At 39.4% G+C, this 18,728-nt stretch overlaps 1 protein-coding gene across 1 annotated transcript in view; it reads left to right on the top strand.

The window, feature by feature from the left end:
• The first annotated feature begins 509 nt into the window (after positions 1-509).
• TMEM63A (transmembrane protein 63A) overlaps positions 510-18,728 on the top strand; it is a 33,369-nt gene continuing 15,150 nt past the window's right edge. Inside the window, exons 1-13 of the mRNA XM_076334672.1 lie at positions 510-558; positions 2,713-2,909; positions 5,218-5,297; positions 6,867-6,930; positions 8,371-8,408; positions 9,581-9,723; positions 12,286-12,337; positions 13,496-13,604; positions 14,000-14,070; positions 14,535-14,615; positions 15,234-15,357; positions 15,719-15,852; positions 18,218-18,355. Coding sequence (XP_076190787.1) covers positions 2,724-2,909; positions 5,218-5,297; positions 6,867-6,930; positions 8,371-8,408; positions 9,581-9,723; positions 12,286-12,337; positions 13,496-13,604; positions 14,000-14,070; positions 14,535-14,615; positions 15,234-15,357; positions 15,719-15,852; positions 18,218-18,355 — 1,220 coding nt within the window. The 5' untranslated portion in view covers positions 510-558; positions 2,713-2,723. The remainder of the gene's footprint in view (positions 559-2,712; positions 2,910-5,217; positions 5,298-6,866; positions 6,931-8,370; positions 8,409-9,580; positions 9,724-12,285; positions 12,338-13,495; positions 13,605-13,999; positions 14,071-14,534; positions 14,616-15,233; positions 15,358-15,718; positions 15,853-18,217; positions 18,356-18,728) is intronic.

Raw genomic sequence — 18,728 nt, 5'->3', positions numbered from 1 at the left:
CTTTAAAGGCGGTTCTGGCATACACAGGCCTCCCACCCAGTTGCTGACCCCGCCACGTGGGAATAAAACCAGCTCCCAGCACAGCTCCGGGTGTCTCCTGTGCTAAAGCAAAACCCCGCCGAATAAAACCGGCCGACTGCATCTCCCGACCGCCATGTCACGTTGGGGGCAGATGGAAAGGGACAGCAGCACAAGAAAAACTGACAGCAACTTTCCCCCGGTTATTTTACTACAGGGTCCCTTCCCTGAGGGAAGCGCTTCAGGGTCTGGAAAAGAAGGCTAGAGAGGCGAGGGGCAGCAATATCTCCACGGAAAAAGCCAGCCGCCTTTGGGGCTGTGCTGCCCCGTGAGGGAGGTAGGCAGGGGACCAATGGCCGCCGCCCCGGCTTCTAACCGCCGGCCCCGGCCCAGCGGCGCGGCTCGGCCCGCGCACGCATGCGCGGCTCCCGGGACTTGTTGCGGCTTGTAACTTCGGGGCCGGGACGGTGCTTCGGTGCCGCGCCCCGTGTGGTGACGAGACGAGAGGGGAGGGGAGAGGCCGCGGCCGCCCCGGTGCAGGTAAGGGAGGGCGGGAGCGGCGCTGTCGGCGGCAGCGGCGCTGTCGGCGGCAGCCCCGGTCGGCGGCGCTGTGCGGGGACGGGACGGGCAGGGGCTGAGTGAGGCGGCCTCGGGGCAGGTCCGGCCGCGGGGAGGGGAGAGGGCGAGGTGAGCCCTGAGGGGCGGCTGCCTGGCTGTGTTGCCGGGTGGGGCCGGCCTGCCCGCGGGGGTCAGGGCCGGCCGCCTCCCGCTCCCCTCCGCCCGGCCCTCCTGAGGAAACAGCTGTTTCCTCTGGGCCTCCTCCCCGCTCTCCCGTCAGCGACCGCCGCGGGTCCCTGGCCCTCCGCGGGCTCGGGGCGGGGAGCGGGCGGCCGGCGCAGCCCTGGGGGCGTCCCCTCCCTGTGAAGGGGCGATGCAGCGCAGTGCGGGGGGCTAACCCCCGCGCATCCTCCTTGCCCAGAGGCGAGGACGGAGCAAAGGGGCTGACTCCCTTCGCGAGTTACGAGCCCTGAGGTTTTCCGGTGTGCCGCCTGGGGAAACTGGCCCTGCCAGCCCCGATTTCACGTCCCTCCCAGGGCCGGGGACGCTGTGGGGGTCCCAGCCAAAACAAGGGAAACGGTTTCTCGTTTCTACAGCCGGTACCGGTGCTCGCGTTCCCTGGAAAGGTGGTGAAGTGCCGCTCGTTTGGTTACCGCAGCGCAACTCCACCCGCGGGAGGTCTTGCCATTCTCTTTATCATCCTGACAGCAGGGTTATTTAAAAATAATAGCTTTCAAGAATCGGAAACGGTGTCTGATAAGGTCCAGCGTGTTACTTAAAATTTAGCATGCAGTCTCTGCAGTTGTTGTGATGAAGGTTTCCAGAGTATGTTCAAAAATACTTTCTCTTCTGTCAGCACTAAATTTCAATCCTTAGAAAGCGAGGATAGATTCACAGCACAAATTTTGTGTGTGTGGGTGTTTTTTTAATCTTTCAGTTTTGACTGAAACATGTCAGTTGGGACAAAATTTCTTCCCCACTGTGTCACACAGTCCAACATGTAGTAAATGCTGTTTTGGGAGGAGTATTCTCCATGCTGGTTTTCTGCTCTTTAAAGGGAGAACTTGTAGTTATTCATAGTCTTGTTTTAGTTTTGTTTTGTTTTCAGCATCCAGAATAGTGCTGTCACCAGAGACATGTGCATTCCTCTTACAGAGGCATGATACCCCAAAAGTAGTGTCCCTGGACCTGTGATGAGGATCTACAATACTTACTTTCAAAGGATAGAGTTTTTTGGGGTATGCTTTATGAATTTATCAGTCAGAAACGTGTTCTGCTTGAAGCATGCTTTTGTCCCAAGTACATGGGAACCATCAAGTTAATAAGATGCAAGAAAAGAAATGTTTGAAGTGGAAAGCCCCAAAAAAGTGAGAAATTGCCTGCACTGATAAAAAGACCTTTGTATCAATAGCCAAATCTTGTGCATTCTTGTATGTTACTACATTATCTGAGCAGGTCAGTTGACTAAAATGAGGTAGATGGCTGTTCTCTTAGAAAATTAGAAATACTCTTTGTTCTTTCTTGGTTATGCTATACTGTAATTACTGTGCTGTTCTTTCAGTTGAATTCTCCTATTAAAAAAGGAAGATCACACAATATTCCAAGAACAGAGAGGAGCATGTGTATTTGTGTAGTAGTTCTTTTCTGTGGAATTAGTGGTGAATTTGTTAATAATCTCAAGGTCTTGATGTTTGAATACAAAGTTCATGAGCCGGTACGTTCACAGATGCTTGTCAGCTAGGAGCAAAATCTTCAGCCTGCTATTGTTGGAATATCTAATGCCCTGTGTTACTCCTAGAATCAGAATCCAGGCTAGAATAAGTAGTCTAATGTTACAGGTTAGAAGATAGAGAAGTTTGTTTTGTGTGGGTCTTCCGTAGTCTTCCTCGGATGTCTGTAGAGGACATGGTTGGTTAGGTGTCTGGAATTCTTGCTTGGGCACTGCTATAACTGAGCTTGTCAGTTACTGTGAAATATTTTACAGGGAAAGATTGTCAAATATGACTTCGCTTCCGAAGTATTTTCCTGGTTGAATCTTCCTGTACTTTTTGTACTTGTGATGTTAGTACATCTCATAAATACTAAGCAGGCTTTTCACATGGTTGTTTCACTTTTTCTTTTCTTTTTTTTTTTAAGGGAAAGACAACATGAACCCTTTCTTTTTTCTGGGTTTTGGACATTCTCATCTAGTCTACTTCTGGAATAGAAGTGTACCTTTCAACTCAACAAATGAGACGTACTGCTACAGCACTGCCCAGGGCAGCACGGTGCTCCAAGGAGTAACTTTTGGTGGAATCCCAACTGTCCTGCTGCTTGACGTAACCTTCTTTTTTGTAAGCCCAGTTTCTATTTCTTGTATTAAAAATCTTGTGGCCTTCTCAGAAGTTAGATTGTTCAGAATGCTCTTATTTATCAGGTAGGGATTTGTTTCTGAGAATCTTCAGAATAAGAAATGTGCTAAGGCCATCCTGGGAACATCAAAACACTTTTCAAGTATTGATAAAGGTTCACATACAGTGACACTGTCATCCCAGATGTATGTCGGATATGTAGATGTAGACAGAGTGTGATATCATAGGGTCTGTATGCGGAGTCATGGTGGGCTTTGTAGTGGTAGCTCAAATTTCTATGTTTTGTCTTAACTGCAAGAACATTTTTTCCTTACTCTGGGTTTAAGTACTGGGTACCTTTTCAGGAAGGGAACACCATTGCTAACTTGATTGTTTTTCAAAAGGAAATACAACACAGAAAATCTGTCACTTCACAGATTTTTTTAAATTAGATTTCATGAAGCTGTCGAGGAAATAATGTACTGATCAGCTCAGTCCTGACCAAAGGAGGAATAGGATTAGTTGCTGGTCTGGAGGCTCCAAAACTGGAGCTGATCTGAAGGCCTGAGACTCCAGTAAAACTTATGGTTATTTCTGTAAGTTTGGTCTAGGTGGTCTTAAGCCACCAGAAAGAGCTGTAGATCTGAAATTGGCCTGATAAGTGAGGTTTCTGATAGTAAAATGAGACTAAAGGGTTCACACAGTTCCCGAGTTCTAGAAAGCCACTATGGAGAAACTTAAAACTACCTGTGTAAGGTCCGAGCTGGTAGTTCTGTAGGAGTGTAGAGGATGTTCCTAAAAGTTATGTTGTGGCATTCTTTGCTATTGATTTGGTGTATGCAGCATGCTACCCTAAATCCATTTTCTGAAGATGTCTGGTATTTACTGCTCTGTGCAACTGATGGCACAGCATTTAATAAGATTTAGTTGGAGTGTTTGGGGGGACTTCTTTTTTTTTTTTTTTTTAAAGCTGTGGTTGAATTTTAAGATACTGAGTCTCTGCTTTTGAGTTCCTTGCTGTTGAACCCTCCTCTCAAACAGTGTTAAGTAGAGAGTTAGATGCAATGTAGAAGGCTTCTCTCTTCTTCAAGTACCGAGTACTGCAATTTATTTATCAACTCCTGTATTCCTATGTTCATGACGTGTTTACTGCAGATCCCTTTAGTAACTGTCAGTTGATGGGTTTCTGAATATTATTTCTAGGCTGGTTTCCTAAGAAAGTGACATTTATATATTGCATTGTCTTCCCATTTTTGTCTGGCAGTTCCTCCTAATAACTGTAGAATATGTTAGCCAATTTCAACCAAAGTTGTAAAAGAGTCTAGAGAACTTTCCTGCCTGCATGAAGTTTAATGGCCAGATGAAGGAGGAAGATCTAAATTAATATTCCCTGTTGGCAGGAAGGCTCTTATAAGAAGGTTTTATTCATTGTAAAATGCGGAAATTAGCTGTGTAATCTTGACACCTCGATAATCTTGACACGTATCCTGGCTGGCCAGTCGGTATTTGCATAGAGCCAAATAAGTTACATCACTAGCACCACTTTCTAGCCAAACAGGTATGGGATGTAGGAGGGGCTAGGAGGTGAGGGCATATGCTACATATGCATAGAAAACAGGCCTTGTTACTTGTGCTTCATTGCTTCGTACAGAGCAACTTTCTTTAAAAAAAAAAAAAAAAAAAAAAAAAAAAAGCATCTATGAAATACGTAGTGGGTTTTTTTTTCTTGTTTTCTTAGCCTCTTTCAAAAAGTGAAAATACAGGGGGGAGATAAAAAATACATTGCAGAGATCAAATATAAGTTTCTGGGTTTTATGAGTTATAATATATTACTTTTACTGAGGATAAAAATAATTCTCATACTTGAGAAAACAGTTGAGCCCCCTACAGCCAGTTTACATCACTGTTTAAAAATAAAATAAAATAAAATTGCAAGTCTTCCATCATAGTTCTGCTCATTAAGTAATGAGTAATAGTAAAGGTGTATTATGAAAGTTTTGACTTCCTACTTGAAGGAAGTACTTGAAGTACTACTTGCTACTTTTCCTGTCACAAACCTTCATACACTTGCAGTTCAGAAGTATTTTTGCATGTGGTTCTCCTCCTTTATAAATGAGAACAGGAAGGCAGGTGTTCTGGTCCTTTGGCCCCAGACAGGTTGGTTTGTAGCATGGCCACCATTGGATTGGTTAACATATGGTAGTTGGTTTAGGAGCTAGGACAGCATTTTTTGACAGTTCCTATACACCTAAGAATAATCATTATGAAGTGGGAAAATAAATATTCAAAGATCTTTGTTTTTATCTTCTAGATTTTAATATTACTGTTTTCCATTATAAGAAAGAGATTCTGGGACTACGGTCGTGTTGCTCTGGTGTCAGAAGCTGAAAGGTAAAAAAGATATCCAATCAGACCGATTTGTTGAAACCATTTGGAGAACGTGGAAGTAGGTGCAGTAAACAGGGCTTAAATTAAGTGCATTTGTATCAATTAGATATGATTGTAATCACATGCACGTATTTGTTAAAAATGTCCTCATGCTGCTCTGTGTGAAACACGTCCCACTCACAGAGTTATTCTTTGCGGTTTCAGTAATAAAGTTGTGTGTTTGGCAATGTCGTGAATTTCATTCTACAGTTGTGGGTTAAGGAAGTGGGGGTAAGAAAATAGCCTGCTTGTCCCCTAACATGTCACATACCTACACCTCGATGTTTACAGTGTGTTTCTGTGACAGAAGGATATTAACTATGTTGTTTATCTTGGCTCAAGCCCAGCATCTTCCCAGAGCTCCCTATGCAGCCTGTGCCATAATATTTCTGAAGGTTTAAAAATAAAAAAGAAATGTATCGTTGCAGGTTTCTGAAATTCTTCACTGATGTTTAATAATACTGCAAATGAGCTTTTGATTTTTTTTTTTTTTTTAAATATTACTTCTACAGGATGGTGTCTTGGGATGTTTAAAAGCTAGCTGTCTATTTATGAAGCGGATAAACTTTAACAGCGAGCCTCTTCCTGGTATTAGTGGTGTAACTAAGTTGTAAATTCACAACTAAGCAACAGGAAGGGAATCAAAATGTGTTTTTAGGTGTAATCCATGTACTATTGTGAAAAGTAGATGGCAAAAAAAAAAAAAAAAAGATGGGCAATAACTGAGACAGCTAGCTCAGGCAGCAAGAATGAAGATGCTCTGGTATAGGCTTCCATGTGGTCTGTAGAGGCCTGCGTGGGACAAACAGGTCCTAGAGCAGTCAGACACCTAGGAGCCTATGTTGTTGTCCCTGCTGGACTGTGACCTGAGCCAGCTAGGTCAAAATTATCATAGATACACCTGTGAATACACTCCATTTTAACATGTATTGTCCTGTAATTATGGGCACATCACCATTGCAACCTTTCTTTTTAGCAACAAGCTAAAAACAGGTACTTTGCTATATTTGAGGGCTACAGAGTCTCTAAATGTTTCTAGTCTTGCTACAGCACTGAATTTGAGTGAGGAGGTGGCCCTGCAGGTAAGGGATTTAATTGTGCAGAGAAATTCTGAGTAGTGGCTGTAAGATGAAGGAAGAGCGGTGGAGGGAAAAGAGGTGATGTCTTGTAATGAGGAATATCTGAACAGGAAGCTACCTTGCAAATCTGATCCTCGCTAGGCTTCCAAACCTGTGTTGCATTCTTTTATGTTATTGTGGTTTAATATCCCAATAAAACATTGTTTTCTCTCTAGTTCAGTTAAATGCTCTCACGTCAGGAGCTCACATGTCCTCTCTTTTCAACATGAGACACAGCAAAAGTTTCTATAATTAAGCCTATGCTACAAGATGAAAACTACAGCTTTCCTAAGTGGAAAAAGTGTGTTTGTAGTACTTCCCTTAGTTACTTCAGAATTTTTAAAGTTGAAATAATTCTGTGGAATTCCATCATCTGTTAATAAGATACTTAAAAGCGTTGTTTAATGTATTTTAGTGAATCAAGATACAACCGATTGTCAACATCTTCATCAGTACCAGAAGATCTTGAATATGATAGGGTAAGTATTCTAGAGTTTCAATACGTTATTTTTTAAATGTAAACTACTTAATGGAATCGGTTGTAATTTGCCATTCCATGTAGCCCAATGAACCAGTCATTAAACTGGAAGACCATCTATATGCAAAAATTAGTAATGCATTGTGTATTGTGTTTTTATAGAACCATACGTAATCTCTCTCCATTTCCTGACAAACTATTGCCATATCACAAACCAGTATCTTGTGTCGTTGTTTTTAAGTGACTATTTTTTTTTTTTTTTTTTTAATTAGGAGGGGGACTATATGTTAGAGTTTCAAAGGAGAGGCAGGGAAGAAAAAAGACTACTAAATAATTAGTGCTTAAATAACAGTTCAAAAAGTTACATTATGTTCACATTGCAAATAATACCTAGTTGGTCTTTATAGTACATTGTCTTCCTCACGGAGATGAGAAAACTGGATGCAAGTGTGAGGCTAGTAATAATGCCATGTGCTCTTAATATTAAAACTGGTTTGGAGTGGAAGATAATTTTTTGGCCAAACTTTTAATTGGTTCCATCCATGGTCTCTCTGGAGTCTTTGAATTCACACATCTCTCTCATTTTGTGTTGCAGCTTCAGAATGAACCATGCGAGAGTTGTCCAGTGGTGGCAGCCTACATTTTAACATTTTTTATATGTATCAACTTAGTATCTAGCCTTGCGTGAGCATCAAAAGCATACTGGTGTTTGATCAGGATTGCTCTGCTATTTGTATAGTTTTCTTCATCTTTTTTAAAACCCTAAAGCAACTTTATCATTGAAACTGTTGAATAAAAATGTCTTTAGCTCAATACTATTCACTTGAAAGAAGAGGCCTTTCAAGAGACAAGATTTTTTTTGGACCATACTGGAACATTCAGTGAGATGTGATCTTTGCTGTACAGTTTCATAGGAGGATTTGTAAACCTATACAAGAAGCCTTTCTGTTAACGTAATCACAGTGTTGTTTGTAACTACCGTTTAACTGATTAACTTGGGTTAGACTCTCGTGGAACTTATCCTTGAAATTGGAGAGTCTCTGGAAATGATTTTGGAAAAAATAATCACCTTTTCTGCTCTAAAACAACCCTTTAAAAAAAATTCCTTAGAAGCCTCAATCCTGACTTCTGTTCATTGGAGATAGGATCTGGACACACTTGTATAAATTTAAGAAGCCCAAGCAATGAACGTGCAAGTAATAAAAAAAAAAAACAACCCACCCCTTAAATACTCTCTGAAGACAGACATATGAAGTACCTTGTAAAAAGTATGTAGAGTATGAGGTATTTTTCAGCATGTTTCTAAATGATGATTTCAGAGCAACAAACTGCCAGCTTTTTAGGTAAGAGATTGGCTCAATAGAAACACTTCTTAATTGTACAGATTAGAGACTATATTTTTTGTATGCTAGCTCCTAAAAACTTCCTTCTTTATTTACAGGGGTTTTGTTCTTGGATGACAGCTGCTTTTCGGATGCAGTAAGTGTATGAAACAGAAATAGTGAGCTGTGGTTTGCTTTGCTCTTTTTTAATTAAAAAAGGGGGTTTGCATTAAAAAATGTTTGGTGTTTTTTTTTTTCTTGAGTAGATAGAATTTAATACAAATAGTGATACAGGTGCCTTTGGTGGGGTGGAAAAAGAATATGAAAACAAGGTCAGCTTATGGGAATACTTCTTCAGGATACAGTCATCCTTCTGCTGGCAGCCCAGGGACTTCCTGATCTTGGGACAGTGTGTGAACCTGAGTGGCATTTATACAGATTCTGAGCTAATAACTAGGCTCTAGGCTTTTACCCTTCAAAGATTACTGTGTGGGTGTTCACCTATTTGAAGCCAGTAGGGCCCTGGGCAGGAAACAAGGTTTCCCTGCAACGATTTCTGTGGAGAACTGGTGGTTTAGTTGCGGCTGGAATTGACTAACTAGGAAAAGCCCATCCCACTGTTTCCCGGAAACTGAGCATTAGACACGTGATGTTTGTTCTTTGTATCTCCTGGGGCTTAGTAAATCATGATTTTTAAAAATCAATTTCTAGCTTGGGTACATTGAAACAAAGAAGGGGTGGGGATTGAGCCTATCTCTCTCCATTTTTGCTAGTTCAGTTCCTTCCTTTTCCAAGAACTCCTATTTTAATGATCTGTTCTGCTGACAATGGATAGATGATGAGAGTTCATTCCAAAGTCTATTAATATCTTCTGTTAATTGGATGTCATAAGAGTATGGTGATTCTGTTGTCATTTTCCTCATGGGGAGCCTTTATGGAGATGTGTGAACACTGTCACAGTGTGATCTTAAAGTTTGAGAGCTAGGCTTAACACCTTGTCGCTGCCATAAAGCAAGAGGTCACAGCAAATGACTTTGTCCTCTTTTAGGCTGATAAAAAAAGAACTTGGATTTATATTTGCTTTGCAGATAACTTGTTTCCATCTTAAATTCCCTCATGTTAATTTTTATATGTTGATACTGCAGAAGAAAAAGACACTTTTGGAACTTAAATTTATGCATGAAAGAACACAGCCGTGTTGCAAACAGATAGGGATTGATGGAGATGTCACTGGATAGACTGAGAAATTAGTGTATGTTCAAAAACTACCCCCCAAAACCCCAAGGATATTAAGTGGACTGACCATGTGCTTTTCTGTCTGTGATGCAGCGATGATGAGATTCATGAGAGATGTGGTGAAGATGCCATACATTACCTTGCCTTCCAGCGTCACATCATCTGTTTGTTGATTGCTGTCAGCATTTTGTCTGTGTGTGTCATATTGCCTGTCAACCTATCGGGTGATCTACTTGGTAAGAATTTTTTTTGTATTCTGAGAAGAATTTTGTGTTTTATATCATTGCAAAAGCTTTTAGGATTTCTTTTATTTTGGTAAACTTTATAAGGTTTGAGTGTTTGTTTGTGGGTTTTTTCCCCCCTCAGTCTGATGTGTGTGTCATTTTGCGTGAAATTTGTATGAGAGTAGAGGGTTCTTTCAACGTCTGGCAAAAACTCTTGTCAGAAACAAGATGGCAGACCACATGCAGACATAGACAGCTAGACCTAGAAGGCTCAAGGCAGAATTAACTTGACCTATGCCCTCTTAACTGGTGTTTATCTAGGCACTCTTTATGATTTTTATTGGTGGTGATTGCCAATGGAAACTGTCTTCACAGTTGAGAAATCTTTTTCTAGTGTCCAGTCTGAATCTCTCTTGCTGCAATTTAAGATCACTGGGGAGAATAGATTATTCTTTTCCTCTTTGCAATATCCTTTTAGTTGCTTGAGGATTATCAATTCATCTGTGCTTTTTCTTCTTTTTGATAACCAGACCAGTTACTTCAGTCATTAATGAGAAGTGTTTTCCATTTGCCTGATCATAAAAATCATCAGCCATCCTCTGAACTTTTTTTTTAATCTAGCTAGACTGTCTCCTGTTTTTCCCTTCTGTCTTGGTTTGCGGCTCAAAACTGGACAAATCTCACTGAGACTTTGTCAGTGCTGACTAGACAAAGAATTATTTCATGTTTCTTGCAGTCTAGTCCTGATTATGTCTGCCAGTGTGACACCTACCTCTTTCCATTATTAACTCACGCTCAACAAATACAGTAAGTGTGTCCTCTAGTCTGCCATTCAGGTTGCTAATAAGAATACTGGTGGACAGAACTCTGTTAAATCCTCTTTAAACATCCTTCCATTTTTGATAATGAGCCCTTATAAGCCCATTTTATACCTGGCTTTGTATCTGTCTTGTCAAGGTCATGTTTACATAGTAGTTCACTGTTGATCATCTTGGTGAATAGTGATGCAAAAAAAAAAAAAAGCAATAATTCATTTGGTTTTCCCAGGAGCTCTCAAGTGGAGTACTTGCTTGTGTTTTGTTTTGTTTGTTTTTATACCACAACAATTGCATCTTATTTTGTGTACTGACCTTGCTGATCTTTGTCCCTATAATTTATTCTCTTCTATTGTCCTTAATAATGTGGCCTAGTTTTTGTTTTCAGTTTACTCCTACCTGTGTTTTAAAGAGCCTTGTGACTTAGCCCTCATCTGTAATGGGATATGTTGTACCCGTGCTTTTAGTATTGTTTCTTTGTGGAACTGCTGTCTCTGACTTCCCTTTTATGAGCTCTTTCTTAGCAATTCTCTGTTTATGTGAATGTCTGCTTTCTTAAAGACCGTTGCTGTTCTTTTTTTCCTTCTTTGCTTTTCTTTTCTTTTTTTTGTTCTTTCAAAGGACCCTTTATCACTTCACAGTCACTTCTCCTTCCTTGCTTTCCATCTCTCTGTTCTCAGCCAGCATCCCTGGTTTTACAGAATCAAATCCAACACAACTGGTGCCCTAGTTGCTGTCTTCACCTCCTTCGTAAAGTAGAGAGAGAGATGCCGGTGCCTTTAAAGAACTTACAGAATGTAGTTCCCTCTTCTGGTGTAGTTACTACCCGTATATTTATACCAAAATGGATTTTGTAATATGCGTCAATTTGCGTGCACTGTCCTTCTCTAACTACAATTTGATAAAAGTTGTAGTATCTTGGATACCAATAGATGCTCTCTGTTAATGCAAATGGTAGATTATGGCTGGCCTTCTAAAGCACGAGAACACAGCTTCTGTTTTCCTGCATTAGTTTTTGTGATGCTAGGAAATATAGCTGAAAAACAAATATGAAGTTTTGGTGTCTCTCCCCTTCTGCCTGCCCTTCCACCATATGTTCATTTTGTGCATTTGCAGTTCTTTCTGTTGTGATGACTTAACTTGCAATGTGGTTTAACGGTCTATGCTAGAAGATTGTTTAGCTTTCCAGATACACTTAGCTCTTTTTCCTTTGTGAACATGTACTCAATTATCACTCACTTGCCTTTATCATTTTTAAAAATACTTGACATTCTAGGGAAACAATGTCATATAAACTTTCTCATTGTTGACCTTAGTAAGGTTATCAGTATTGTTTTGTCAACACTGAATTAATGCAGTTTAAAAAACTGAGATAAGAAATCAGTGAAGATGGAATAAAAATGTGAAGGAAATATGTTCAGATCCCTAAACAACGTTGTTAATGGACATGAAGGGAGATTGGAGGGAGAAAGGGAACTGCTGCAAAGATCAAGTATTCAGATTTTTAAAATAATCTATTATTTCTCTTGGTGGGTTGAATGTGATATAATCCTGGTTGGTTTTTTTTCCAACTTTAAAATGCAATACAGTGTAAACCAGCATTGATTATGATTCTAAATCTTTTTAACAATTAACATGCTCAGCATTAAAAAGAAGTACATCAACATTTTAAAAAAAACAGAATAAAAGCTGACTTTCTGATAGTTTGCATGTGAATGTTGCACCAGTTAATTATGCTACTTGTTTTTGTTCTTCTTAGATAAAGATCCCTATAGTTTTGGAAGAACAACTATAGTAAACTTACAAACCGGGTAAGTAAATCTTGCAGAGTACTTCTATGCTTATGTCTGTTTCCTGCCATAGTCTCTGAACACATGAGTTGATACTTGCAGCATGGCTCATGGGGTAGGAATTACTTATTCACGCTTCATCAACGGAAACTGGGATATGTTCTACTTCAGGCTATGCAGTTACAGTGCCGATAAGAAATCTGGAGACTCTCGCTCAGCTTTTACTTCTTACACCACATGTTTCTCTTGGCTAATGACTGCACATCTACCAATATTATTTTCAGAAATTTCCACATTAAAAGAAACCATACTTCAGAAGGAAAATAAAGCTGACAGCTTCACTAGAATGTGTAACTTGGATGATTTAAATTCTCTTACATCAGATTTATGTGTGTGCATATCTCTCCCATCCAAGATGACAGTTAAAATTACTTCCATGTGTTTTAAGAACAGTCTGTAAAATAGTTGAGATACAAAGCTGTACAATTTTTCTGTTTTATTACTTGATCGATCCACATCTATCCCTGCTACTATGTCCAACAGAGTTTCTGCCAATGCACTTTGGTTTTGTTTTTAACCATGTTATGAATCCTAGGAACTAGTGGGGATTTTTTGTTTGGTTGGGTTTTTTTATCTGTAAAATAGGTTCCTGTATTTTAGGTTATTTGTAATTATTAATGCTCTTCGTAAAACTGAAGAACTGTTCACAGAACAGAACTTCCATAAGCTTTGAGGAAGGAGCTATCAGAGAAGCAGAATTTACTCCCTGTATTAGGCTGTTTTCAATTTGAGTAAGGATTGTGTTCGAGGAGAGTTCAGTTATGCACTCAGCACAGTAACTAATAAGGCCAATAAAAAACACTTTGGCAAATAGCCTGGTGTGTGCTCTTGGTCATCGGAATGAGAAGGCGCAAGCCAAATGCTGCCTAAAAATGTCCATGTCATAGAATATCTGTTTTCTTTGTAGGTCTGTTACCCATAGAATTTTATGATAAGCAAGTAACCCTAACAACTGTCCAAGGCATCTGCATAGGCATGACTGACTACCAGTGACTACCTTTTTTTCTTATTTTGTGTTCAGTGAGAGGTTCTGATCTGCTTAGCATTTTGATGGCTACTTGTCTCAGTTGGACAATTAGTTCTTCCTGTTTCTCATATTCATAACATTTTGTCTGACAGCAATAATCTTCTTTGGCTGCACACGGTTTTTGCTGTTGTTTACCTGATTCTGACTGTTGTCTTCATGAGACATCACATGAAGTACGTCACATATAAAGAAGAAAACATAGTAAGTTTCTGTGTTGGGGTAAAAAAACCCATACAACATGTTTGCAAGTGGATAATGCTAAAAAAAGCAAATTGCTAAGATGCCTCCTGCTTGCTAGAATGTGACACAAGCGTGAAGGAATTCACTGAAAGCAAAGCTCCACTGAGTGAATTGTGAAAATGGACGGAGAGAAGGGGGTTGGGGAGGGATTTGTGAAATTTTGGTGTAACCTATTACCAATGTAGAAGGTGAACGTGGTGCTGTCTTGAATAGATGCAGCTCCCATCAAAATAAAAACTTCCTACATTTTTTTCCCCTCTACAACACAGCTACTTGTGCTGTTTCACTGCCTCATATTCTTGTTTTCTCTTTCATGATGTGGTTTCTCAAAACTGGAGTTGCGTTTTCTTTTACAGGTTAAGTGCACATTGTTTATAACTGGTCTTCCAAAAAATGCAAAAGAGGAGACAATACAAGGCCATTTCACGTAAGTTCCATGCTTGAGTAGTATCGTTAGGAACAGGAGATTTAAAATTGTTCTAGTAGTTTTACCTGCCCAAGCAGAAATATTCTTTGACTTTTGCACTATTTAAAATTCATATTATAGTATCTATCTTCTAAAAGCATATCTTATTCCTTAGGCAGAATTGAGAAAAGACTACATTTCAATAAAGTTAGTTAGCTGATCTTAAAATTGGAATCTAAGAAAGTGGCTGTGTATCCACACTTTCCATTCGTGCTCCCACATGGCCTTTACTTGGGAATAATGCTGCACATCTCATATTAAAGTAACTTTCAGCAACTGTCTCTCTGGAAGTCTACACTCTGATACCTCATTCAGAAATGAAATGAGTGATCGAGATGTCAGTTAGACATCAGTGATGCTCTTTGAAACAGTTTCTTCATTGTACTTTCTGTTCTTACGGTTCTCATGTACTGCTTCCTTTTCAGTGCTGCCTACCCAACCTGCACTGTGCTGGAGGTCCAGCTGTGTTATGACGTAGCCAAGCTTATTCACCTCTTCAAAAAAAGGTACTTGTTTTTGTAATCTACCTGAGTTTAGCATAATTTCATGAATGCTTTGCCAGTCCTTAATCAATGTATACCAGTAGTACTAAGCTTGCACATACTAGAAATGAATTCTGCTCTTAAAGTTCTGGTCTGGACTTCAGTTAGATTCAGCTGTGTTTTAAGGTGAGTTGTGGGGTTCAGCTTGTTTCTTGTAGGTGTGATATGTTGTGTGTTGCATAAGATAAGCTTTGACTTGCTGATTATTTATTTATGTATGTATTTCTTTAATTATTGTCAGGCAGTGCAAAGTGGAAAACCCAACTATTGAATTAATCACTCTGGGACCCTGCTTCTTTGGCCGGAGGTGCTGGTCACAGGAGAAAAAAGTGTTATCTTCTGGGCTATACATTGTTTTTTTTTCCTGGAACCTCACAACAAGTGTAGGCTGTATAATGCTATCACTGACTTGAAAATAAATTATACTAAGTAGCCAAAATAAAGTATATGAATAACTTTGGTGACTGATTAATTTGTTATCAGTCCTTGACAGAACTTTTTCTCTTGGGGATTATGTTCTTCTTAAGCTTGATGTTGATACTGATTTCTTGCAAAATGTTATGGATGTATTTTTCTGTCCAGAAAACAGGCAGAAAAAAGCCTGACTTACTATGAACACCTGCATCAGAAGTATGGCAAGCGGGTCCAAATCAACCCGAAGCCATGTGGTCAATTCTGCTGTTGTGAAATGAGAGGATGCGAAAGGGTAAGAGATTGTGTTTGTTTTTAGTTATGGCTAGGTAGATTGTTAGAAGAGTAGGGAATAGTTTTTCTGTGACATCTTGTTGAGCTTCAGAAAACTCTCTATTCATTTATTGCAGTTAGCTCATCCTTCATGTTCTTGCACTGTACAGAAAAGGAATTCCCCAAAACTTTTGAAATGTAATCTTAGTGCAAAAATTAAAGTACAAGAAAAACTTCCTGTTTTATTGTTTTCCCATTGTGACGTGATTTGTAATTTGTGGAAGTAGTATGAGGAAGAGAGACTATGGTTTGTGTAAGCTGTATTTAAATGACATTATTAGCCATTTGGTACTTGGATGTAACAGTCATCAATTTCCCAACAGGAGGATGCTGTAGATTATTATACCAAAGTTAGAAATGAACTGATGGAAGAATATTCAAAAGAAGAACAAGCTGTTCATAATAACCCATTGGGAATGGCTTTTGTAACATTTCAAGAGAAATCCATGGCAACCTAGTAAGTTGTGTCTGCTGTCTTTCTGTTTGTTCTCTTTTAACTGTAATAGTACACCTGATCTCCTGTTTGTGTTGCTTGTTTGCTTATGTTGGTGATTATTCCTTTCTTGTGCTTCACCATCCTGTGGATTTGGTCTGCTTTGCTTTCCGGTAAGTTTTCACGTAAGTGTGCATTTAGCCTCTATGCTTCGAGTGAAGAAAATATCTAAGGGACTAAATGGCTCTGGACATTTACTGGGATAAGGAGCCTTCCTCTTCTGTGTGGGATCCAGTCCATCAGTGTAGGTTAATAGTAGGCCAGACTAATTGGCTCTTGAACGTGAGTTACTGATTTCTCCATTTTCTACTGTGCAAATGAACCAAGTACCAAACTATCACAGTCTGTGCAAATTACACTGCTAGTTAGTCATCTCAACAAAGTAGTCAGTGACTGACATGGCCATAGATGATAGATACACATTATGCATCTCTCTTACCTGTTATTATAGATACACATATAGGCCTAATACCAGAAGGTGTTCAGCGCCTTTTACTCAGTCATTTGTTGAGAAAATGCATGTAGCCTCTCATTTTCTGTTGGCACTTTGTGAGCATCTTTTACTAACAAAAAGTGGGTAAAGGGAAGTAGAATAATATTTGTATTACAAAAATAACACATCATGCCTTTTTTTATTCTTCATAGCTTCTCTGATTTAAATTGTCTGCATTCTTTTGACCTTCAAGTCATGTTAGAGTGCCAGTCTTTCAGGCTTTTTTTCAAGGAAATCCAGGGTACAGAATTCCTTGCAAGAATTTGAGATGCTGAAGAAAGTTTTGCTTGCTGCTCTTAACTGAATAGTGATTGTGTGGTGAAATCTGCACCCCTCCTAATTTTGTAACGTTACACGCCATATTTAGAGAATCTAGAGCATGAAATAACATTTTAAGATGTGGAACTGAGAGAAGAAATAAGCACTGAAGTTCCTTCTCAAGCTGCTAATTTGTCATATACGATTTTGATGGGATAGTCTCTCCTTGGGCATGTGTTCTGAGTTGCGCTGCAGGCATCCCTCAGTTGAATTATCAAGAACTGAAAAGATTTTAGGTTTTTTAGCTTGAAATTGATGCGGTGGACTCCGTTTTCTGGAAAATTACATTAGATTACATGTGAAGCTGACGCAACCATCAAATTAGAAAGTTATTTGGTGCCCTTAGTGGGCTCTGCTCCACAGAGCCCTGAAATAGGATGGGAGAAACAGGAAGCCGGGACTGAGGTTCATGGAGTCAGATGGATGTAGAAGCTTGGCTAATGATGGTGATTGGTAGTATGGCTGGTAGTGCTAAAGCTTGCTCTGTATGTATTTTTAAAAAACAACTGTCAAAGTATAATTAACCTTTTTAAATACTTGCTGCTGCAAGATGCTGGGAATTTGACATCACTACTTGAATTCTGGTAAGGTAAAGATCTGGGTTTTGGGGGTTATTTTTGTTTGGTGTTAGTGTGTGTGGTTCTCCGTTTTCTTTATATTAAGAGCACAACTGAGAAACAAGCATGTTCAGGAATTTTAGAGTCTACCTGTTCAAATATAATATATACTGTTTCCATGCTAGTGTAATAGAGCTTATCTGGAGTGGAACTTCCTTTACTCAGTAATGCACACACAGGTGTGTGTGTGTGTATGTATGTATATATAAAATATATTTTATATATTTTTAATATATATATTCAGCATCTCTGAATATATGCCTAGCACTTCTGTTGCTGTGTTTTGAGAAATCTTTGAAAGCATTTACTCTGGACATGTTTAAATTTTGTTTAAATACATTGATTGTCAATCAACTCATAATATTAGAAGATAAAATTAAGAATTGTGATTATTTTAGGAGTGGGTGAAAGAGGGTAATATTTTGAATTGTGAGAATACCAGCATGATAAAAATTTTTCTGAGAATTTGTACTCAAGGCAAAATTGGCTAGTTTTGATGCTAGTGTAATGAAATGAGAGTGAAGACTAATCCTTCAGTCTGTTTTGATTTGAAAACAGCTGTAATTATGTGAAGAGGTGTTTGGGGAACTGGCTGTCTTTATTTTTTTCCAATGCTCTCAAGCTTTGATTTATCTTCTTATATTTTTTTAATATGAGTCACTGCTGTTGTTCGCGTTGGTAGAAGCACTGAACAGTTCAAACCAGGACTGCTTTTTGTTTCCAACTTCGTCAGATCTCATGGACCTGTGGTAGTAACTGTTTATATGTTTATATCTTGGTCTCTGGTTATTAAAAGCAAAAAAACCTTTATCGCTATTCCCAGTCTTTCTCATTACATATGCAGCATTTTCAGGTGTAAAAATTTGGAAAAATCCTCCTCTTTTTTTTTTCTTCCTTACAGTATTCTTAAAGACTTCAATGCCTGCAAATGTCAGAGTATTAAGTGTAAAGGAGAACCCCAGCCATCGTCCTACAGCAGGGAGCTGTGCATATCAAACTGGGAGGTTACATACGCTCCTTATCCTGAGAATATTTGTTGGTAAGATTCCTGTCTTACATCCATTTATTTATGATAATGTAGGTTTAGAATGGGGTCAGGAGAAGGGGGCTGAGTGCATTTTTCTTTAACCATAAGCTAAGACTTTATGTAGTGTTTGGATGTGGCTGATCTGCATCTTTATTTCCATTACTGGTGTTCTTCATTGGCCTTGGTTGGGGAGGCCTCTTAGAGGCTGACTAGAGTTTCGCCACCCCAAAGTTCTGGTACCTGCTGTTCCTGTTAACTAAAAAAAAAAAAAAATCAGCTAATTAATGTCTGTGCCTCAGCATTTCCATTTTTTGAGGTTAATGCATATGTACCGTTGAGATCTGAGGAAAGCAACTTGGTGTTAGTGCTGAGTATTCTCCAAGTA

This window comes from Aptenodytes patagonicus, chromosome 3, assembly GCF_965638725.1.
Source record: "Aptenodytes patagonicus chromosome 3, bAptPat1.pri.cur, whole genome shotgun sequence".
Classification (NCBI taxonomy): Eukaryota; Metazoa; Chordata; class Aves; order Sphenisciformes; family Spheniscidae; genus Aptenodytes; species Aptenodytes patagonicus.
Note: the sequence above shows the minus strand (reverse complement) of the source record. Positions and strands in the feature narration are given on the sequence as shown.